Genomic DNA, 24,334 nt, shown 5'->3' with positions numbered 1-24,334 from the left:
TCTCACACCTTCACACGAACTTGATTCGTGTCCACACTGAGAACTAGTAGAGAAGAGCTGAGGCTGAGGGCTGGGGCATCTCCCATTACAAAACCAGGAAGACTGATCCAGTACCTCGGAGGCACTGGGGAGGCATGGATTAAAAAGAGAACATTGTCCCAGGGAAGTGTCCCTAGAACCCCTTGAGAACATGTTAAACCCATGGAGGGATCAAGGAGGCTGACACCCAAATCACACACACACACACACACACACACACACACACACACACACACACACACAAAGGCAGGACCAGAGTGGGGTCTTTCGCATCGGCTAAATGAAGCAATGGTACTCCAGCATGATGGGAAGCGATGGATTCTCTAACACCAGGAGCAGGTTAAGCCCAATTAGAAAAAAAAGTAGCTAAAAACCATGGTGTGTGAGAGCACTAAGTTAATATGGTAGATTCTTTCCAGTTCACTAAAGTGGAAAGATATTGGCAATGGTTAGTCTTGCTAGGATTTTTGTCATCTCTTCAGTCGAGCAGGCCAGCTGCATCACCCCTTCCCATTTCTCTCTGTGTTTCTCCCACTAAAGCAACAACCCAGCACACAAGTACTACTTGGCCGTAGACCCCGTGTCGGGCTCTCTCTACGTGTCTGACACCAACAGTCGGCGCATCTACCGAGTCAAGTCCCTGAGCGGAGCTAAAGACCTGGCCGGGAACTCGGAGGTCGTGGCAGGGACTGGAGAGCAATGCTTGCCCTTTGACGAGGCCCGCTGTGGGGACGGAGGGAAGGCTGTGGACGCAACCCTCATGAGCCCTCGAGGTAATGCCTGCAAAGCAAGGAAGCCCGCCCCAGAGAGAGAGCTGGCCACGAGCATGGCTCGCTCTCTCCTTGTTGGAGCTCAGCTGAGCCCAGACACACCTAAGCACAGTTTTCCCTAGGAGAACTTAACTCTGATCCATTGCTGTGGTGTGGGGGGAGTGTCTTTTTTTTTTTTTTTTGTCTTTTTTTTAAGTAAACTTCAGCACCCACATATGCTACAAGTGGAAAGTGGTTGCTCCTGGAGACTTCTGGCTGCAGCCAGTCACAGAGTGGGAAGGAGCCAGAGGTCCAGCTGTGTGGGCTACAGACAGCACAGAGCCCAGTGGGTGGCCTCCAACCTCTCCCAGATGCTCCTGTTGGACAATAGTGCACACGGAGTCTAAAGCAGGGGTCTTCAAACTACGGCCCTCGGGCCACATGTGGCCCGCAGAGGTGTCTGATCCGGCCCGCCAGGTTTTTTGGGCAGTGAGCGCAGCCGAGGTGTTACAGTAGGAATTAGTAGTTCATATAGTCCGGCCCTCCAGCTCTCTGAGGGACCGTGATCTGGCCCCCACTTTAAAAAGTTTGAGGACCCCGTGTCTAAAGCACAGCGCCCGACATTTTACAAATGCCCAGCAAGAATGGGCATCATTTCCAAGGGCCTGGGGTTGGTGGGAGGGGTTCTTAGAACCAATGGGTCTCTATTTGAAAAGGAATAGATATGTCAGGTTAAGGACAGTCGTTGGAAGGGCCAATTCTTGTCACCATTTTTAGCTACCATGAAAGCAGCGGGTAAGAAGCATTGGGTGTGGGCATTAGAATAAAGATGAAAAGAAATAGAAGCCTCTGGCTGTACCTTGGGCGGGGAGGGTGGTCCTGGGACCTGCATTCCCCCAAGCTGCTGATGTCCTGGGTGAAGTCAAGTCTTCGTGGGGAATGCTTCCTGGAGGGTATGCTCAGAATGGGGAGAATGTGGCTGCAAGAATCATTATTTCTCAATCTCAGTGTTGCAATCAGTCGTGAAGGGTAGTCAAGTAATTTACCATCAATAATTTTTCAAGCAAGGAACTTGGGAAATAACTTCTTTCCAAAAAAGAACAGATGCAACGCTATTTCCCCATCCATTCATTTGCAGCCTTGGTTCATTGGCAGCCCAAGGTTTGTTCTGCAGTTCAGTGATGATACAGCCAGCACCCCAGGAATTATGCAGATCTCAACGCAGTGCTCATGAGAAAGGGGGTCACCTTAGAAGGTTGAGCACCACTGCTCTGCGTGTAATAACCTCTCAGGAGGGTCCCAGAAGAGGAGGCCCAGTAGGGCATCCCCACCTTCACCCCACAAGCCCTGGTCCTTGCCGAGAGACACACTCCCCCTTTTTGCCTTGCTCAGGTATCGCAGTAGACAAGAATGGCCTCATGTACTTCGTTGATGCCACCATGATCCGGAAGGTCGACCAGAATGGAATCATCTCCACCCTGCTGGGCTCCAATGACCTCACTGCCGTCCGGCCACTGAGCTGTGACTCCAGCATGGACGTGGCCCAGGTAGGACTCTCTCTCTGTTTCTCATCACTAACTAAGCCACACCTGGTTCTTGGCCTGAAGTTTTCACCAGCAACCTGTCTGAATGGAGTGGGAAGGGGGAGAAATAGGTAGAGATCACAGGTGTGTTTGCAGAAGGCTTGAGACGAACTAGGCAGCAGGACAGACTGGGAAATGTCAGGTAGGATGAGAGAGAGAGAAAGAGGTGGGGGGAGAAATTCTGCTCAGAAAAGTGGAGCTGGTGCTACTGCAGCCGTGACAGATTACAGGGCAGGAGTTCCTATGTAATTGCCTCTCTTCTCCATCGTTATTACAGGTTTGAGAATGTACCGTGCAGTGTTATACGTCCATCAGAACTTCCCTGTTAATCTGACATGATTGCATCCTCACTACATAAACCTTTATTTTGTGCAGCCATAGCTGGAGCAGAGCTCTCTACACGATGCCCCCAAGTGATATTCTTTAGTCCGGGCTCTTGCTGTGGCAGAGAGCACAGGCGCGCACTACTGGACAGCCCAGGAAACTGGACTGAATCATATGGATTCCAAACAACCTGGCGTACATGTTGACCCTTCCTACAGGGGCCTTTTCAACTCTCGGTCAACCTCATTAATTTCAGCTAAATTCTGTAACAAATTGACAGCTTTCTACTGGCAAAGAAATGTGTTTTGTCCAGCTCATTTTTTTCTCTCTTTTTCTTTTTTTAATGTTTTTATTGAGAGAGAGAGAGAGAGAGAGAAAGAGAGAGAGAGAGAGAGAAGAGAGGAAGGGAGAGGGAGAGGGAGAGGGAGAAAGTGGAACATGGATGAGGGAGAAGCATTTATTGGCTGCCTCCTGTACACCCCCAACTGGGGATCAAGGCAGCAACCCAGGCATGTTGCTGACCGGAAATCGAACCAGCAACCTCTTGGTGAATGGGATGAGCCTCAGCCAACTGACCCACACTGGCCAGGACTGTCCAGTTCATTTTTTCAAGCAAACACCCAAGTTGTAATTTGCTGGCAAGCCTGGGCTGGGGCTGCCCTTGAGTCAGGGCCACATTCCAAACCACACGGCTTCTTTCTGAGAATTAGATAAAGGGGTCGTCTTAACGTAAACACAGCCTCCTCTGGCCCACGGCTCGGGGAGCAGGATATGGGCTGGGTCCCATTAGCCCCTTGGGCAGTGATGACAGGTAAAATCGTATATGACGACTCTGACCCTGGTCCAGTCACCTGGGGCTGAGAAGAGCATCCTGGGGGAGCTAGTGACCTGCTCTAGCCACAGCTGACGATGCAGTGAGAGACATGTATTACACAGTCTCTTCTTCTCTGCCGTGTATGTCATCATGGGCAGTGGGCAAAGGGTTGATGATGGGCGGGTCTTCATCTGGGGTGTTAGTAAAAAGTCCTTTTCCCCAGCTGCATAAAACCAACATGAGTGGCCCTAGCTGGTTTGGCTCAGTGGATAGAATGTCAGCCTGGCGGACTGAAGGGTCCAGTCAAGGGCACATGCATGGGTTGTAGGCTCGATCCCCAATAGGGGGCGTGCAGGAGGCAGCCACTCAATGATTCTTTCTCATCATTGATGTTTCTACCTCTCTCTGTGTGTCCCTTTTTCTCTGAAATCAAAAATATTTTTTTAAAATACAAAAAAACCACAAGTGTCCGACACAGGTAAACACCGGGCACGTTAGACGCTGTTCTTCAACCAGACGCCGTGTCCCCCACAGGTCCGCCTGGAGTGGCCCACGGACCTCGCCGTCAACCCCATGGACAACTCCCTGTACGTCCTGGAGAACAACGTCATCCTTCGCATCACGGAGAACCACCAAGTGAGCATCATCGCGGGGCGCCCCATGCACTGCCAGGTCCCGGGCATCGACTACTCGCTCAGCAAGCTGGCCATCCACTCGGCTTTGGAGTCGGCCAGCGCCATCGCCATCTCGCACACGGGCATCCTCTACATCACTGAGACGGACGAGAAGAAGATCAACCGCCTGCGCCAGGTGACCACCAACGGCGAGATCTGCCTGCTGGCCGGCGCCGCCTCGGACTGCGACTGCAAGAACGACGTCAACTGCAACTGCTACTCGGGAGACGATGCCTACGCCACGGACGCCATCCTCAACGCCCCGTCCTCCCTGGCCGTGGCGCCCGACGGCACCATCTACCTCGCGGACCTGGGCAACATCCGCATCAGGGCGGTCAGCAAGAACAAGCCCGTGCTGAACGCCTTCAACCAGTACGAGGCAGCCTCCCCCGGGGAGCAGGAGCTGTACGTCTTCAACGCCGACGGCATCCACCAGCACACGGTGAGCCTGGTCACCGGGGAGCACCTGTACAACTTCACCTACAGCGCGGACAACCACGTCACCGAGCTGGTGGACAACAGCGGGAACTCCCTGAAGATCCGGCGGGACGGCAGCGGCGTGGCCCGCCACCTGCTCATGCCCGACAACCAGATCATCACGCTCACGGTGGGCACCAACGGGGGCCTCAAGGTCGTGGCCACGCAGACCCTGGAGCTCGGCCTCATGACCTACGACGGGAGCACCGGCCTCCTCGCCACCAAGAGTGACGAGACGGGATGGACCACGTTCTATGAGTAAGTGGGTTTATACAGTTATGTCCCAAGAGCACTCACCCCACCCCAGCTGGCGTCAGAGCTGGCCCTCGCCCTAGCTGGTTTGATAAGAGTATCAGCCTGCAGGCTGAGGGGTCCCAGGTTCAATTCCCGTCAAGGGCACATGCCCAGGTTGCATGCAGGAGGCAGCCAATCAAAGATTCTCTCTCATCATTGATGTTTCTCTCTCTCACCCCCCTCTCCCTTCCTCTCTGCAATCAATAAAAATATATTTAAAAAGAAAAGAAAGAAAGAAAAAGAACTGGCCCGGGTCCCAGGTTCAATTCCCGTCAAGGACACATGCCCAGGTTGCATGCAGAAGGCAGCGGATCAATGATTCTCTCTCTTCTTTGATGTTTCTCTCTTCCTCTCCCTTCCTCTCAGAAATCAATAAAAATATATTTAAAAAAGAAAAAGAAGAAGAACTGGCCCTCACATAGCTTCTAGAACTGCTTAGTCACGTTGTCTTTCTAACGTTCCTGTCTCCCCTGGCCCTCAGGCCCCCGTGGCCACTCTCCCTGGCTCCTCAGGGATTTGCACGGTGGAGCTTCCTCCCTACAAGAGCCGGGAATTCCTCTTGCCTGCCTGCCGTTAGGGTGTCAGGATATTGGACTCACGCCGCACCTGGGAGAGCAAGTGCTGATTAACTTCGCTGATTATTCGTGTTTGCCGTGTGTACGGAAATTAGAACCTAAAAGGCAAGATCCTGGCGGGACTCCTGTAATTTGCCAATAGGTCCGGCCACACACTTGATTGCACAGACAGGTAGATAAACTCTGCATTTCCTCTCCAGCAGAAGCAGATCAATACAGATAAAGTGCTATGTATATTAAAAGACGCCAGCGCCGGTCATATTCCCCCTCCCAATTATCTCATACTTAATAGTCCCGCCGTGTGTTTTGCCAGAAAAAGCTGCTGCCCCTCGTGCTTGCAGTCAGCAGCTTGGTCACTCTGCCGGCACAGCTGCAGGTATTGACTGGCCAGATGCTGGTTGGAGGAAATAGCTAAGGCCTCGTTCTGCCCATGGCTGCCTGAGACAGGATAGAATTTTCAAACATCTGGCTCTCCGGGATGGGGAAGGATCTGGTTAACCCCTGTGTTTGGCGGGGGGGGGGGGGGGGGGGGGGGGGGGAGTGCTTTCTGTCTGGGTGTTCCTGCTAGCGGAGAATTTAGTGGGTAGGGAGGGGCTGTCACAGAGGGAAGGGGGGAACAACAGAAATACTGTTGCTCACTCCTAAATCTGGGAATGTTCCCTTTCCGATGGCGGTGACAGTGGGCTTGGGAGAATGTACAGGAAGCTGATGCCACCTGCTGGGAATGTGCTGTATTGCAGAGTCGCTCTCCCTTGCTCTGTCTTTCTTGGGGCAAAGTTGTCTTCCTCAGATTTCTGAGGCATCCTAATATCCTTCAGGGCGCAGGAACCTGTCCAAACTTTACAGCCTGGTTATTTTGTCCCCCGAGGCACCATCCGAGTGCCGTCTTTAGCGCTCACGCTAAATTAGATTAAAGCTATGCAGCGACCCAAACCCCTCCCAGGCCTTCTTCATCTTCCCTCCGAAGACCCAGTGCCTCTCAGTGGCATCTTACCACTTGTCACCACCTACCGTACTCTACATTTTAACTTGGTTGATGTTAGCCCTCTCTACCCAGCATATACAGGTCATGAGGGCAGGGATTTTCACCCATTGTGTGCTAGCCGTGTCCCCAGTGCTTTGCATGGTGCCAAGCACTTAGTAGGCACTCAGTGAACACTTGCTGAATAACTGAGTCAAAGGCAGCCTCCAGCGCCATACAGACCGAGGGAGGCTGGACTGGCTTCTTTGGTGGCCTTGAGACCCCATCGCAGGAGCTCACAGCTCCTTGCACGCGTAGGCTTAGTTGCAAAAAGGCCTGAGGGTGAAGATGCCCACACTGCGCAGGGGAAGCAAGCAGAGCTGGAGGCAGCCAAAGCTTCTTTGAACGTTAGGGAGGACATGTTTCTCTCACCCTATTCCCCTGAGATTCTGGTCGCCACTCCAATCCTTTGTTCCCTGAAAGTGCAATCTCCGATGTCTGCCACTTCTGTCATAAGGAGGCAAGGCAACCTGCACATCATAGGTGTCGAGGTAATGCCCCTGCTGTGCAAGGGCTGGGACACTGTTTGTTGCTGCATACTCCACTAGGTACCCCATGCCCAAACACTCGGAACTGTCATATTATTTTTTATTGAGGTAAAATCCTATCTAATAAAAGAATAATATGCAAATTAACCATCACTTCACAATAAAGATGGCGATGCCCACAGCCAATAAGGAGGGAATATGCAAATTGATGTGATAAAGATGGAGGAGCTGACCAGAACAGGCGGGAGGCTTGGCTTTTTTGGTCACCCCAGCTGGCTCCGTGGCCACCGCCCAGACAAAACCATAGTGGCAGGGCTGAGGCAGAGGCAGTTAGGAGCGATCAGGCCAGGAGGGGAGGACGGTTGTGGGTGACCAGGCCAGTGGTGCAGGCAGTTGGGGGTGAGCAGGCCAGCAGGTGGAGTAGTTGGGGGTGAGCAGGCTAACAGGGATGGGGCAGTAGGGGGCCAGCAGGCCAGCAGTGTGGGGTGGGGGGGGAGGACAGTTGGGTGTGATCAGGCTAGCAGGAGGGGCAGTTTGGGGCAAGCATGTCTGCGGGGGCGCAGTTGGGGGCGAGCAGTCCAGTGGGGGGGGGGGGGGGAGGCAGTTGGAGCTGAGCAGGCTGGCAGGAGGCAGTAGGAAGTGAGCAGACTGGCGGAGGGGGCAGTTGGGGGCGAGCAGATTGGCAGACAAAGTTGTTAGGGGCTATCATGCAGGCACGAAGGTGAGCAGTTAGGAGCCAGCAGTCCTGGATTGCGAGGAGGATGTTCCAGATTGGACAGAGTCCAGGCTGGGCTGAGGAACCCCTCCCATGCACGGATTTTGTGCACCAGGCCACTAGTTGACATATAAGATTACATTCATTGTAGATGTGTACTATAATGATTCGGTATTTATATATTGCAGAACAATAGCTACAATAAGTCTAGTTAGCATATCTCACCATAAAATTATTAAACATTTTTCTTGTGATGAGAATTTGCAAAATCTACCCTCTTAGCAACCTTCAAATATGCAATACAGTGTTATTAACTAGAGTCACCCTGCTGTACATTACATCCATGACGTATTTTATAACTGGAAGTTTTCACCTTTAGACCCCCTTCACCCATTACACCCACTCACCTCACCTCCACCCCTGCCTCTGACAAACACCAATCTGTTTTCTGTATCTATGAGCTCATTTGGGTTTTTGTAATTTGTCTGACTTCTGTCACTGGCATAATGCCCTCAAGATCCATCATACTGTCACAAGTGGCCAGATTTCATTCTTCTATGGCTGAATACTATTCCATTACATATATACACCACATTTTCTACATCCATTCAGACATCAATAGACACTTAGTTTGTTTCCATAGTTTGGCTATCCTATATAATAAAAGGCTAATATGCAAATCAACTGAACCAGTCACTATGACATGCTCAATGCACTCCCACAGGGGGAGCACCATTCAGCTAAAAGCCGGGCTCACAGCTGGCAAGTGCAGCAGCAATAATGGGAGCCTCTCCCGCCTCTGCTACAGCACTAAGGATGTCCAACTGCTGGCTGAGGTCACTCCCCATGTGGAGCAGGCCTAAGCTGTCAGTAGGAAATCCCCTAAGGGCTCATGGACTGTGAGAGGGCACAGGCCAGGCTGAGGGACCTCCCCCACACCCAAGTGCACAAATTTCATTCACTAGGCCTCTAGTCCTATATAATAAGAGCCTAATATGCTGTGTCCAACCATTGGTTCAACCGTTTGACCAATCGCTGTGATGCACACTGACCACCAGGGGGCAGATGCTCTGACCGGTAGGTTAGCTTGCTGCTGGGATCCAGCCAATCAGGACTGGGCAAGACAGGCCAGACATGCCCTGGACCCAACCTCCTGCAGTCCCTCCTTGGCCTCTAAAATATTTCTTCTAATTAATTTCCTTTCAATGTGCACAAATTCATGCACCAGGCCTCTAGTAGTAAGTATAATCATCATATATAATAAAAGGCTAATATGCAAATAGGCAAAATGGTGGAACAACCATAACAATTAAACAACCGGTTGCTATGACAATCAAACAACCGGTTGCGCTGACCACTAGGGAGCATGTGCGGAACAAGGTAGGCATTGGCCACAGTGGGATGGTGGAGCAGGTGAGTGAGGGTGCCAGACCAAGGCAGGCACCAGTTAATGAGCCTCTGGTGGTTCTTTGCTCCCACCCAGTGCTCGAACCCACTGCTGGCACCAGAGCCACTGCTACACCAGCAGCTGGTACCCGGTGCCAGTCCTGATCACTAGGCACCATCAGCTGGTGCAAGCAGCAGCTACAGGCCCTGATCATCCCTGAGGGCTTCTTCATCTCTCCCTGCATCCCTGAGGGCAGCAGCCACTGCTCTCACCTGCTGAGAGCACAGGCCCCACTTGCACCCACTGCTGGCACTAGCCCCAATTGCTCCACACTCTCAGCAGGTGCAAATGGGGCCAGCTCCGTCAGTGCATGGGAGCAGCAACAGCGAGAGTGAGACTGCTGGCAGACAGGGGGCCGGGGGCTGCGGTGGGAGGGGCCAGGTGGGGGCACAGAGGATGGGCCGAGACCCACCCTTGTGCCCACTGCAGTCTCATGACCCACAGTTCCTTTCAAGGTGCATGAATTCATGCACTGAGGCATAGTTGTAAATAATGCTGTAATGTACATGTAGTGCATATATATCCACAAGTTGGTGTTTTCTTTTATTTTTTTATTTTTTGAATTTTGTGGGGGTTTTTTTTAATTTTTTAAATACATATTTTATTGATTTTTTACAGAGAGGAAGAGAGAGGGATAGAGAGTTAGAAACATCGATGCGAGAGAATCATCCATCAGCTGCCTCTTACACACCCCATACTGGGGATGTGCCCGCAACCAAGGTACATGCCCTTGACCGGAATCAAACCTGGGACCTTTTAGTCCACAGGCCAACGCTCTATCCACTGAGCGAAACAGGTTTGGGCTGGTGTTTTCTTATAGTTTTTAAATTGATTTCAGAGAGGAAGGAAGAGAATAAAAAATAGAAACTTAAATGATGAGAATCATTGATTGGCTGCCTCCTGCACTCGCCCCACCACCACCACCACCACCACCACCATCACTAGGGATCAAGTCCAAAACCCAGGCATGTGCCCTAACCGGGAATCAAAAACCAAACCTTGACCTCTGGTTCATAGGTTGAACCCAGCAAGTTGGTGTTATAATTTGAGTTATATGAGTTCTTTATATATTTGGGGTATTAACATCTTATCAGATATATGATTTGCAAGTATTTTCTCCCATTTAGTAGGTGCCTTTTCATTTTGTCAATCCTTTGTTGTGCAGAAGTTTTTTAGTTTGATGTTGTCCCATTTGTTGATTTTTATTTTTGTTGCCTGTGCTTTCGGTGTCAAATCCAAAAAAAAATATCACAAAGACCAATGTCAAGGAACTGGCTGCTTACGTTTTCTTCTAGGTCATTTATGGTTTCAGATCTTTCTCTAGAGTTTGCAATCACTTCATTTTTGTGAGTAGTGTGAAGTAGTGGACAAGTTTCATTTTTTTACATGTGGCTGCCCCGTTTTTCGAATGCCATTTATTGACAAGACTGTCTTTACCCTATTGTATAGTCTTGGCTGCTTTGTCGTTAATTAATTGACCATATTAGCATGGGTTTATTTCAGCTCTCTATTCTGTTCCATTGATCTGTGTGGCTGCTTTTATGCCAATACTGTATTGTTTGTATTTGAATTTGAAATCAGGGAGCATGATGCCTCCAGCTTTGTTCTTCTTTCTCAAGATTGCTTTGTCTATTTGGGGTCTTTTGTCATTCCATACAAAGTTTAGAATTGTTCGTTCTATTTCTGTGAAAACTGCCTGTTCATTGTTTAATCAAGTAGTTTGGGATTTTTTTGTTATTGAGTTGTATGAGTTCTTTATATATTTCAAGTATTAAAACTTTATCAAGATATCTGATTTACAAACACTTTCTCCCATTCAGTAGATGTCTTTTAATTCTGTTGATGGTTTTCTATGCTGTGTGGAGATGTTTTAGTTTGATGGAGTTTTACTTGTTGATTATTCGATAGGAAAGAATTGGACTTGTGTTGGGGATTGCACTGAATCTGTTGATTGCTCTGGGTAGTATGGACATTTTTTAAATCTTTGTTCTTTTATTCCATGAGCACAGAATATGTTTCCATTTACTTGTTTCTTCAATGTCTTTCATCAGTGCCTTATGGTTTACCTTCCTGGTTCAATCTGTATTCCTTTTGATGAAATTGAAAATGGTATTGTGTTTTAATTCCTCTTTCTGCTACTTTGTTATTACTGTATAGAAATGCAACTGGTTTTTACATATTGATTTTGCATCCTGCAACTTTACTGAATTTTCTTATTAATTTTAAGTGTTTTGGTAAAGTCTTTGGGGTCTTCTCTATATAGTATCATGTCACGTGCAAATAGTGACAGTTTTACTTCTTTCTTTCCAATTTGGATGCCTTTATTTTTTTTTCCATACCTAATTTCTCTGCCTAGAATTTCTGAGTTTATGTTGACTAATGTGGCATCCCTTTAACTTGTTCCCTGGTCTTAGAGGAAAAACTTTCCACTTTATACTGTGGAGTGTGATGCTAGCTGTGGGCTTATAATAGGTGGCCTTTATTATGTTGAGGTGTGTTTCCCCTATACCCACTTTATTGCATTTTTATCATAAATAGTTATTGAATTTTGTCCTTTTATAAGTCTATTGAGATAATCAGAGGACTTGTATCCTTCATTTTGTTGATATATCAACATTGATTGATTGATTGATTGATTGATTGACTTGTAGACATTGAACAATCTTTTCATCCCTGGAAAGAAATCCCCACTTGTTCACTGCCTTCCAACATCCACAGAGCTTGGCTCTTCCCAGTTCGCCCCAGAAGCAAAATTCCTCACTTCACTGCAAGTCAGGAGCCAGATCTGCGTTCCTTTATTCCAGATGCATTGGCCAATGCATCTCCATCTGTGCTGTGTAGTCCTAGGCACTAAGGGGTTACGTCAAATAGGCCACAGGGTTCTGTGCACAAGAATCCTCCCTCAGGCCCTCTTCCCCATACCTACTGCCCAAGCCCCCATCTCTAACTTTGTCCCTGTCTCCCTCTGATCCAGAGGGGGCCATACCCGGAGGTTGAATCATTTTTCCTTCTTTTTAGCCCTCCAAGCAAAATGATCTCCAATGTTCCATCTTCTTCCCCATCCCTTCTCCAGTAGCAAAGCTGATCCGGGAGACATCAAAGGCTTCAATATGTAGGCCTTGAAATGAAGGGTGTCTTTCTTTTTCCTGGATCTTTAGGAGGGCCCACGCTTTCTGAACACAGTGGATCTTCCAGAGTAGGGAAACGCCCCCCATCAAATGGAACAGTGATGCTCCTTCTAAAGGGAGATGGGAAAGACGCAAAGCACACCACACTTTGAGAAAAGATGACACATCGAAAAGGAGGGTTCCATTTCAGGCACTTTTCTGGTAGGAGTTCACTCGCTAGTGTAGTAAATGTAGGTGCTGAGGACAACTGAGGTCAACTGAGTCATTGGGAAACTGTCTGGAAAGGCTGTTTGGGGAGCAGAGCCAGGGTTGGTTTGGGGCTATAGGACTAGAGACTAGGTTACAGGCAGCCATGCCTGCTGTGCTTGAGCCAAGGCCTGGCACTGGCACTTGGTCCAGGCTGACTGTCTGGAGGACCGTGAGGTGACAAGTGAGAGGAGGTTGTATGAGTGTGGAAGACCTAGATGGGCATGGATGGTCTCAAATGGTAGGCTTTGGTTTGATTGAACAACCACAATGGGAGAAGAGTGTGGTTAGTTCATCAGAGAAGTGACATAAGGAAGCATCATTTTTAGGAAGGTTCATTTGGGGGCTTTGTGGACACCCAAAGAGCAGAAGATGCTCAGAAGCTAGGGTTCACAGCAACGTGGGAGAGCATAATGAAGTTCACCCTGCCACAGGGCAGGTAAAAGGTTTTCACTGAGCTGAGTCGGGCATAAGTGCCATCACCATTTCTCAGGGCAGGCTGGGGTTTGGGGGATTGTGATGAGGGGCCTCAGACTGATGCAGCACCTGGTCACCCCACCTTCCAATCTCTTCCTCTGGCCCCATGAACCTGTCTCTGTGCCGTTCTGAGGGTTGGAGAAGCCTTCAACCCCAATAGCTGTGTTCCAACCAGTGTGTCTGTCCTCCAGCTATGACCACGAGGGCCGCCTGACCAACGTGACACGCCCCACCGGGGTGGTGACCAGTCTGCACCGGGAAATGGAGAAATCCATCACCATCGACATCGAGAACTCCAACCGTGACGATGACGTTACCGTCATTACCAACCTGTCTTCGGTGGAGGCCTCCTACACAGTGGTGCAAGGTGAGCCCCTCACCCTCAACACCCATCCCCAGACCCAGCCCAGCAGGCTTCTAGAGATCTAAAGCACCCCTCCACGTGTTCTAGTGCAATACCCACGGCAAACACGAGCTCCACTTTGTAGAAAACGACTTAACCAGATTCAGGAGAAGGTCATCAATACCAAACCATCGAGATGTTTGGAAGTGTCTACAGGCTTATCTGAACATATCAGTCAGCTGACATCCCCACGTGCGGTCCCCACCTCCTACCTCCCTCTCCATCCCTCCCCGCCACCCCAGGACACATGGCTACATTCTCAAAGGCTGTTGATCCTCTTGAGCCCACCATGTTTGTGTGTGTGTGTGTGTGTGTGTGTGTGTGTGTGTGTGTGTGTGGCTCCCAGTCTGATTCTCTATCCTGGGCATGTGTTTGTGGTATCAGTTGTCCTGCCATCACAGCTCTTTAGTAATCTCTTGCCAAGACTGGGGCCTCCGAGGTGTCTGACCACCCCCTGGTTACTATTGCTGTTCGACATGACACGCAGCCCAGACAAGGCTGGCGAGGAAGGCGCTGAGCAGATTAATTTTCCTTTTAATTAAGATAGAATGTCAGTGGGTCAGCCCGTTGTCAGAGGATAAAAGTGTCCTCTCTATAGATAAATGGTGACAATTCTGGACCGTGATCCCGCGGCAGAGTCTGTTTCAGCGACTCTATTTCTGCCCTGCCAAGTGATTAATGATGTAGATCCCATCTCCCAGCGTGACGGCTGCAGGCGTGGGAGTGACAGGTACACGCGTGCTCACTGCCCCCGAGGTCCACGTCTCAGAGGCCAGCCCGGCTGGACTCCTTTGGCCAAATCACCAGGAAGTGGCATATCTGTACAATGGGGTCCCTCGCTCGCATTTTCTTCCTGGAACTCTCCGATAAAGGAAAAGGTCAGAAGTCTGATGGGCTCCTATAGGTTCCATTTGGGCAGATAAGCGCCCGTTATCAGCACCCACTGGCACACTCTGCCTCAGGCCAGCAGAGTCTCCTGAGGGTTCTCTTGCGTGGAGGTGGCATGTGGTGTAGTCACAAGGGACAGGACAGTTGCTGTGTCTCTTGGTTTTCTTGAAGAAACAACCCTATACTTGATTTGCAGTTGATCTGATCTGTGGCTAAGCCATCAACCTCAGGTTAGATGATAGGCAAAAAGGGGGGGAAAAAATAAAATAAAATAAAATAAAATAAAATAAAATAAAATAAAATAAAAATAAATAAAAAATAAAAATAAATAAAAAATAAATATATATATATGTGTGTGTGTGTGTGTGTGTGTGTGTGTGTGTGTGTGTGGTATCCAGAAATGTATGCACACACTTTGAATAATTAATTCCAATGAGTTAAATCTGAAAAGAGACATCAATTGAGCTATCAGGAAAAAAGTATATACATTTTGGGGGGGACAATGTGTGTGTGTGTGTGTGTGTGTGTGTGTGTGTGTTAGTTTTTGTTTATTTGTCTATTAGATTTAACATATATGTTAAAGATCAGGGATTTGATTGACACAAATTGTGTAGACAATAGACATCTTTAAATGCACTATTTTTTTTTTAATATATCTTATTGATTTTGTACAGAGAGGAAGGGAGAGAGATAGAGAGTTAGAAACATCGATGAGCGAGAGTCATCGATCAGCTGCCTCTTGCACACCCCCTACTGGGGATATGCCCGCAACCAAGGTACATGCCCTTGACCGGAATCGAACCTGGGTCCCTTCAGTCCCCAAGCCGACGCTCTATCCATTGAGCCAAACCGGTTTCGGCTAAATGCACTATTAATAGTCTTCAGCGAGTCAAGGAAAAATATCACGGCATAATTGTTTCTGGAATGCCACGTATTAATAATGTTTTTCTTTCCACGGATCAGTAGCATCTCTGCTACCCTCCTTAGCACTGTGCGTGCGCTAATTGAAGGCCGCCTTAGACGGACAGCGGCGAAGCACCACGGAAACCTACAAGAACAGGGCTTCTGTTCTCTTGCGACTCAGAGTGGATAACCAATCTCCCTGTCCCCACCCCACTTCATTTCTCCAGATCAAGTGCGGAACAGCTACCAGCTCTGTAATAACGGGACCCTGAGGGTGATGTATGCCAATGGGATGGGTGTCAGCTTCCACAGTGAGCCCCATGTCCTCGCGGGCACCATCACCCCCACCATTGGCCGCTGCAACATCTCCCTGCCCATGGAGAATGGCCTGAACTCCATTGAGTGGCGCCTGAGAAAGGAACAGATTAAAGGCAAAGTCACCATCTTTGGCAGGAAGCTCCGGGTAAGTGGGTCCACCGAACTTGTCACCACAAAGTGATAGGGGATGCACTTGGTCCTGGGGAGCAGAGGAAATGTCCCCGTTCCCAAGCCTCCCTTCCTCCTTCTCTCCCTGGAAAAGACAGGTCTTCCTACCACCATCCCCACCCCCACTCCCACCCCGGACAATAGGAGCCAGGTATTCCTCAGGGACTGATATAATTTTCTAGGACTGAAAATAGGGGGGCTGACCTGCTACGGCTACAGGTAGCCTGGGTCCTCATTTCACACGCACCTTCTTCTCTCTCAGGACCCACTGCTGGTTGGCCAGTTCAGCAGACGAACTGGTTGGTGCCAGTGCCATCCAGATAGCTGGCTAAACACTCAAGGAGTTGACAGTCAGGTGGAATATGTAGATGCAGGACCATCCTACAGGCTCAGTGAGAAGATAGAGGAGGAGCCATTCCCCAGCCTGATAATCAGGCAGGCTTCCCAGAGGGAAGTAACAAGCAATCCACAGTTGGAGGTTTGAACAACCCTCACCTCCCCAGTCTAGACAGCTTGCAAGTTGTGTCTTTTAAAAATAAACACATAACAGCCCGAGCCAGTTTGGCTCAGTGGATAGAGTGTCGGCCTGCAGACTGAATGGTCCCGGGCTCGATTGCGGTCAAGGGCATGTACCTTGGTTGCAGGCTCCTCCCCAGCCAAGACCCTGGTAGGAGCATGTGCAGGAGTCAACCAATTAATGTGTTTTTCTCACATAGATATTTCTCTCTGTCTTTCCCTCTCTCTTCCACTCTGTCTGAAAATCAATGGGAAAATATCCTTAGGTGAGGATTTAAACATTTGTCAAGAACTTTCATGATACTAGCGCTGCCTTAGATACTTTACTTACGTTATATTATTTCCAGCAACCTCATGGGGTAGCTATTATCATCTCCATTTTTCAGTGAGAAAACACAGAGTCTGGGGAGTTAAATAACCTGTCCAAGAGCACGACAGGTAGAGAATGGCAAAGCCGGGACTCAGCCCAAGCTTCGTCCTCCGGTGTGTTTCACGCACCGGCATTCTTAACCACCAGGCCACACGGCTTCCTGTTTAGATCTCTGGGCCCCCAGGTCACCTGGGGCCTGCTCTGGTCCTCTCTGTGGCACTCAGGACTGTTTCTGACCCGCAGGGGGTAACCCTAGGGATCCCGGGCTTCATCAAATCCGGCATGTGTTCACTGAATGCCACGTAGGAGCCAGGCGTTGTGCTCTGTATTGCAGACACAGGGCACACCACACAAACCCCTCCCCGCCTACAGCTCACTCACAGGGGTGGGCAGGAAGGGGCAAGAGGGCAGATAATAAGTAAATGAATCAATAACTGGAATAATTACAGGTGGAGATAAGCACCAGGACAGGACAGGACACAGTGGAACAGGGCAGGGTTTAACAAGTGCTCAGAGCCCCTGAGCGTGGAAGGCTTAGCATCCAGAGAATGTGGCTCATCGCTGATGCCCAGTTGTTGGGCTGAAATCCAGCCAACCCAGGTGACCTTCCTGCAGAGCCAGGCCGTTCCATCTTAGGATTCGCCTTTGTCTAGTAGGAGTCTAATTGTCCATGTCAGGTCATCAGCTGGCTCCCATGTTGGCTTCCTCTGCTGGTGTCTGCAGAGTCACAAGCTGTGCACAGTATCTTCCGAAAGACAAAAAATGGTCCGGCCTGTGTGGCTCAATGGTTGAGCATCGACCTATGAACCAGGAGGTCATAGTTCAATTCCCAAGTTGTGGGCTCAACCCCCAGTGTGGGGCATGCAAGGGGGACAGCGAACCAATGATTCTCTCTCATCATTGATGTTTCTCTCTCTCTCTCTCTCTCTCTCTCTCTCTCTCTCTCTCTCTCTCTCTCTCCCTTCCTCTCTGAAAGCAGTAAAAATATACTTTAAAAAAAAATAGACAAAAAATGAAAGGAGGTCATTAGCTAAGTCCTTCATGACTGGATTTCAAGGCTGTGTGATTGACTTTTGATACTCAGCATGGTAGTAGAAGTTGATTATACGTAGTAATCACACCTTCTCACATAGTACTCAACTATGCATTTTGACTGCGTTTTCCAAGTAAAGATAAAATGCGGGCCTAAAATAAAATGGCTATCAGCCCAACTCTGAATATTAACAACCTTAATGATGGGACTCGTGGTAATTAGCAGAAGTTAGGCACGCAGGTCTTATAACTGCATTTCTGCCAGGGTTAGATTTGCTGGCATCATGTTTATGCAAATCAGAACACAGCTTTATCTATCAACACCTCAACACTTAATTGTCTAGTGTTAGTTCCTGTAACAATAATCACATACCCATTTAGCTCTTAAATGAAAATCGCTATGAGATTATAACAGGTCGAGTGGACTGAAAATGTAATTTGAAAATGAGGGAGAAAGCCTGGAATTTATTTGCATCTCATTTGTTTTAATTCAATTCATAAATTGTTTAGTGAATGAAATAAAAGCAGCTCACAGAGATCGGCGGGAAGCAGGTGGAAAGGCAGGGTGGAGTGGGATGTGGGCTAGGAGGCCGGGGTGTGGCCCTTTCCCAGATGTGCCCACAGCAGGGGACTTTGCAGCCGCTCACACAAAGCTGTCTGGTGGCCAAAGAGATTGCGGGCCCTTCCCTCCTTCCCTCCGGTCCTGACCTTTCTTTTCACTCCATTTTGACACCCCCGAATTTTTTCATTCATTTCAAAGATGTCTACTAAAATGGACTCTTAGGAGAATGTTATATGTGATGATTATATTTTGCTTTCCTGGGTATGTCTAGTTTTATTCCTTTCTAGGTTTAAGTCTCTCCTGTATTGGGACTGGAAATCAAACCCACATTTCAAAATTTTTTAAAAAGACGTTTACTCGGTGCCAACTCTATATCCAGGACGATGAAGGGAGTAGACTGGAGAGGGAGAAAGAAAATGAAATCCTTGCCACCAAGAAGCCGGTGGTCCAGTGGAGAAGGCAGTGGGAGGAGGGTGATGGAAGCTGTCATGGGGGCTACTATCGCGTGGGCAGGGTTGCTGCGTGAGCTCGTAGGGAGAGGAGAGGCTTTGGCGGGGAATGAGTCGACATCTAGGGGCTCAACGCATCAAACCAGGTAGCTCGGCTAGGTGACCACTGGCTGTAATCGCTCTCTCTTGTGACCCTGCCTCTCAGGTTCCTGGGAAGGGGAGGTGGGCTGGGATGGCTGAAGGGAGCTTGCTGAGCAGGGCTGGATGAAACACAGTGTGGTCACTTCAACTCAGCTGCAAGGAAGCCCAGGAGATGCTATGGAGCACCGAGAGGGCCTGACCGCCCAGTTCAGGCCTGAGGTTTGACATAAGGGAGGAGGAGCTTGGTGGAGGAGTTGGAATCGGTCCTGAGGAGCAGCAGGAACTGGTCAGGCGAAGATCAAGGGAAGGCGTGAGCAGCCAGAGTGTTGCCTGTGAGACAGAAAGAGGTCAGAAAAGGGAATGGCATTTCAGAAAGCTATAACTCAACGTGGCCCGAGAGAAGGAATATGTTACACTGGGGTGCAGATTTAAAATATATATATATATATATATATATATATATATATATATATATATATATATATATATATATATATCGAGCTGGTGGGCCGCACGTGGGAGGGAATGGTTTGCTGGGCTGGCATTTATCCTGAGGATGGCGGGGGCTGTTGCCGGTTAAATAGCAGAGGGGGTCATAGGGAGAGGTAGGGATGGGTAGTATTAGAAAGACCTCTCAGAGCCCAGAAATAAACCCTTGCTTCTGTGGCCAATTAATATAAGGCAAAGGAGGCAAGAATATACAGCGGGGTAAAGACAGTCTCTTCAGTAAGTGGTGTTGGCAAAACATGACAGATACTTGTTAAAAAAAAGGGGGGGGGGGAAGAAAAGAAAAGAAAGAAAGAAAGAAAGAAAGAAAGAAAGAAAGAAAGAAAGAAAGAAAGAAAGAAAGAAAGAAAGAAAGAAAGAAAGAAAGAAAGAAAGAGAAAGAAAGAAAGAAAAGAAACTGGACCACCTTCTTACCAGATACAAAAAAAAAAAATCAACTCAAAATGGATTGAAGACTTAAAATGTTAAACCTGAAACCATAAAATGCCTTGAAGAAAACATAGACAATAAACCCTTTGACCTTGGTCTTAGCAATATCTTTTTGGATATATGATACTTCCTCAAGCAAGGGAGACAAAAGAAAAAAAGTAAACAAATGGGACTACTTCGAACTAAGAAAGTTTTGCACAGTGAAGGAAACCATCAACCAACCAAAAAGACAACCTATTGAATGGGAGAAGATATTTGCAAAGGATACATCTGATAAGGGGTTAAAACCCAAAATACATAAAGAACTCATACAAAAAAAAAGAACTCATACAACTTAACACCAACAAGTCAACCAAAGACCTTGTATGCATGTATGTGAACTAGGACAGTGGTCGGCAAACTCATTAGTCAACAGAGCCAAATATCAACAGCACAACGATTGAAATTTCTTTTGAGAGCCAAATTTTTTAAACTTAAACTTCTTCTAACGCCATTTCTTCAAAATAGACTCACCCAGGCCATGGTATTTTGTGGAAGAGCCACACTCAAGGGGCCAAAGAGTCGCATGTGGCTCAAGAGCCACAGTTTGTCGACCACGGAACTAGGAGATCACTGTTCGACTCCTGGTCAGGGCACATTTCCCTTCCTCCAGCAAGCTTTTTTCCTAGATTTTTGGAAGACAGAGCTAAAACTGAGCCCTTCTATTAAGATTTAAAGCTTCTGCTCTATCCTGAAATGGATGTAATGCGTGATTCACTCTGAAAAGGAAAGCATGTAACCAGGATATTTCCTCCGGCTTATGATTTACATCAAGATTGCAAAAGCAAGAAACAGCACTTGTGTAGGTGGCAGAACAAAAGAAAAATTGCTTCCAAGGTAATCTTCCATCATGATATTGGTATTAGCGTTATGAGTACTCCCAGAGGAAGTGGGAGTTAGTAATTTTGTTTTGGTTTCCATATAATTAATATGACATTGCAATTACACGTTGGCTTGCGTTACTTTTACTTTGGTGGCAAATGACAGTGACAGAGGAGCGAGGCATGAGGCAGCCATGCATGTGTGCCTGGGAACACACACCCTTGAGCCCAGTTCTGCATGGAGCCCGTTCAGGTAGACCTGTTGACATACTCGGTCATCATGAAAGCCTGCATTTTGCCAGCTCCTTCCTGCCCCGGTGCATCCATTCTGCACCAACTGATGCTCCCTTTTTCAGATATGAATATGTGCTGAGAACTGTACTGGGCACTCCGTGTTTACTGGTAAACAAAACAGACAAGACTCTAAATTGCAAGTGATGCGTGTGCAGAAAGAACAACGTGTAAGACATTTCATAGTAGCTTAAAGAATACTTCATTAGAAGGGCACGCTTCTGCAGACCCGTTAGACAAGGCATGCTCCAAGCACGTGTTACTTTGGGCGACTTGCTGTTTGGGAGGATGCAGTGGAAAAGTGGAAAGACCCCGTGGAGTTTAATCATGGAAACTGTGATGGCTTCTAGAAAGAAAACTGTAGGGTGAGGACAATGGGAAATGTCTGATGTAGGTTAAGGCCACTCTTAAGAAAGGCATTTGAGCTGAGAACGGGAGGAATAGGAGTTTTCCAGGCGTGGGATGGGAGGAAAATTGCCTCTGGCATATGCAAAGGCCCTGAGACGTAAGACAGTTGCTTGTAACCTGAGCAGGAGGAGAGCCCATGTGGCTAGAGCAAACCAGTGGGAGGTGGGATCAAGGGCATGGGGGCTTATTGGCCCTGATGAGGATCTTAGAAATACAGAAGTCCTCCCTGGATTTCCCCTCTAGTGTAGGGTGGAGTATATCTGGCCTCAGGGCCACAGAAGGCCCGTGAAATCATTTGGTCTGGCCCTGCCAAGGCATTAGGGGTGAGTTAATGAAATGTTAGACCAAATGCAGCGGGATAATTTTTAAGGTAATGGTTTTGTACGGCCTGCAAATGATGTTATAAATACCCAAATGGCCCTTGGCAGAAAAATGGTTCCCCACCCCTGCTCTCATGCATGCAAAGGAGCATTCTTCGGCAAGCTGTCTGCCTGCCTTCCTTCTTAGACACTGGAGACACGTGACATACTTGGCTCCTGAAAGTTTAAGTTGAAGGGTGACAAGTACAAGCTCGTTCTGGTCATCTGGGCTGAACCTCCTTAGCAGCTGTGACTCTTCTCTGCCATTTCCCTCACCATGGGCCCCCACACACACACCTTCACTAGACTGTCCCAGAGCCTCTGACACAGAGACCTCTGCTTACACAGGGCTCTCGCTCACTCCTCAAGCTCTCCCTTGCTCACCAACCCACTGCCTTTGGGACACTGTCCTTGTCAGCCCGGTTCTGGCTAAGTGTCCCTCCCCTGCTCCCATGATCTCTTCCCTCAGCTTACCCTCATTACCACGCTCATGTTTTTCATTGTTGGTTCATGTGTCTTCATCATCCTTGGCCTGTAAGCTCCATGAGGGCAGGGGCCATAACGGTCTTGCTCTATCTTGAGTGTTGATCACAGTAATAAGCACACAGTAGGTGCTCAGTCAATATTGAATGAATGAATGAATGAATGGGATTTTAAGATGGCATCTTGAAAATCCGCTCGACCTCTGTTGATTCCAGGTCTTCGGGGCCTCCCTGAGTCACTCTAATTGCTCTTTGGAATGAAGCCCTTCTGACTTTTGGAGCTCACAGATGTCCAATCTTACTTCCTGTTCTTGGTTTTCCATGTAAGAACCTTAGGTCATCAGAGTTGCCAGGATTCGGAAACTCTGCCTACTTTAAGACCCTTATTTTAAAACGTTTAAGCACCAAGCACTGCCCAAAATAATAGAGACACTAAGAAAGTGGTCGGCAAACTCATTAGTCAACAGAGCCAAATATTAACAGTACAACGATTAAAATTTCTTTGGAGAGCCAAATTTTTTAAACTTAAACTTCTTCTAATGCCACTTCTTCAAAATAGACTCACCCAGGCCATGGTATTTTGTGGAAGAGCCACACTCAAGGGGCCAAAGAGCCACATATGGCTTGAGAGCTGTAGTTTGCAGACCACGGCACTAAGAGAACTGACTGCCCACCAGAAGCTCACAGGCCACTACAGGTCAGCAAACTGAGTCACGAGTGGTGAAGGTGCTGCTTTGCAGTGACAAAGCTACTTGTTGTCAACTTGAAATTTACGTTTCCCCCCCACCCCCGTCCACCTCACCACGATCCAAAATAACAAGTCATCCAAAAATAGTGTTTGCTTGGGGGAATACATTATGTGATGTGTTTGCCGAGGCTTGCCCTTCTGATGATGCATTATTTAAGCTTAGCAAGTTGTTTTGTCTGTACAAGCACTGATCCCAGTGTAGCATTGAGTCTTACTATATGGGAGCTGGGAGAGAAGCTGCTTTTTAATTTTTTTATTTTTTAAATGTTTTTTATTGATTTCAGAGAGAGGAAGGAAGAGGGAAAGAGAGATAGAAACATCAGTGATGAGAGAGAAACATGGATCGCCTGCCTCATGGGGATCAAGCCAGCAAATCCGGTATGTGCCCTGACCAGGAATCAAACCTACCACCTCCTGGGCATGGGACAACACTCAACCAACTGAGCCACACCAGCCAGGTGAGAAGCTACTTTTTAAATCCCAGAAGACAGCCCTGGCTGGTGTGGCTCAGTTGGTTGGAATGTCAACCCATGCACCAAAGGGCCACAGTTTCAATTCCTGGTCAGGGCACAGACCCAGGTTGTAGGTGGATGCATAGGGGAAATAACCAATGTATATCCCCCTCCCTCCCTGTCTCTCTCTCTCTCTCTTTCTCCCCCTCCCTCTTTCCCCTTATCTCCCTTCCCTCTCCTTTCCTCTTTCCCTAAAATCAATAAGAACACTTCCTCGGATGAGGATTAAAAAGAAAAATAAATAAAATAAAGACAAAATACAATAAATCCCAGATAACCTACCCAGAAAGAAATGAACATGGCGTCCGAGCCAGACCTCCCCTCTCGGAAGGTGAATAACTGAACTCTCTACAGCAGGACGTCTGCCTTCAGCGTGGCCAGACGTGGAGACCCCGGGGCCTTCCTCACTGGCATTCTCTGGGTTTCCCTTACGGGAGGCAGGATGGGCAAATGGTTCTTCTGGAAGTCTCCCTGCAGCAGCGTCTCCTGCTGTGCTCCAGCGCCCCCTCCTGGGGGGACCCAGCCCAGCACTCACTTCCTCCTGTTTCTCAGATCGCCCGCTCCCAGCTGTGCCCTGAGAGCTAAGTTGGAGTCCCCCGTTATGGGCCCAGCAGGGCCGTTTTGAGGACAGCGTTTCCTTTTCCCGAGTTTTTTTATGAGCCTCCTTGTGACAGGCGTGGGCTTGGTGAGAGCCGAACATTCTGGCGGGGGAAGGAGGGCGATCCCACAGGGACGCTGCCTCCCCGAGCCTGCCCTCTGCAAAAATAAAGAGCGTGCTAAATAGCCGGGTTTTATTAACTGGGGAAGCCAGGCTGAGGAAAATGCTCGATAATTAAAAATAATGGCTTCCTTACGAACACAAAATTGTATTAATTTAAAAATTGGTTTCTGTGTTGCTCCACACCTACCGAGCCAGCTGGGAAGGGAACTGTGCTGA

The 24,334-nt window shown here is 48.3% G+C and overlaps 1 protein-coding gene across 4 annotated transcripts in view; it reads left to right on the top strand.

The window, feature by feature from the left end:
* Positions 1–24,334, top strand: part of TENM2 (teneurin transmembrane protein 2) — a gene marked incomplete at its 5' end in the record, with an annotated part of 1,050,472 nt that overhangs the window by 1,004,651 nt on the left and 21,487 nt on the right. For all 4 annotated transcript variants that reach the window (XM_084884006.1, XM_084884004.1, XM_084884005.1 and 1 more), the window contains 5 exons: positions 580–812; positions 2,181–2,335; positions 4,044–4,918; positions 13,243–13,418; positions 15,473–15,708. In XM_084884006.1, coding sequence (XP_084740132.1) covers positions 580–812; positions 2,181–2,335; positions 4,044–4,918; positions 13,243–13,418; positions 15,473–15,708 — 1,675 coding nt within the window. The remainder of the gene's footprint in view (positions 1–579; positions 813–2,180; positions 2,336–4,043; positions 4,919–13,242; positions 13,419–15,472; positions 15,709–24,334) is intronic.

This window comes from Pipistrellus hanaki (assembly GCF_964339955.1).
Source record: "Pipistrellus hanaki genome assembly, chromosome: 5".
NCBI lineage: Eukaryota > Metazoa > Chordata > Mammalia > Chiroptera > Vespertilionidae > Pipistrellus > Pipistrellus hanaki.
Note: the sequence above shows the minus strand (reverse complement) of the source record. Positions and strands in the feature narration are given on the sequence as shown.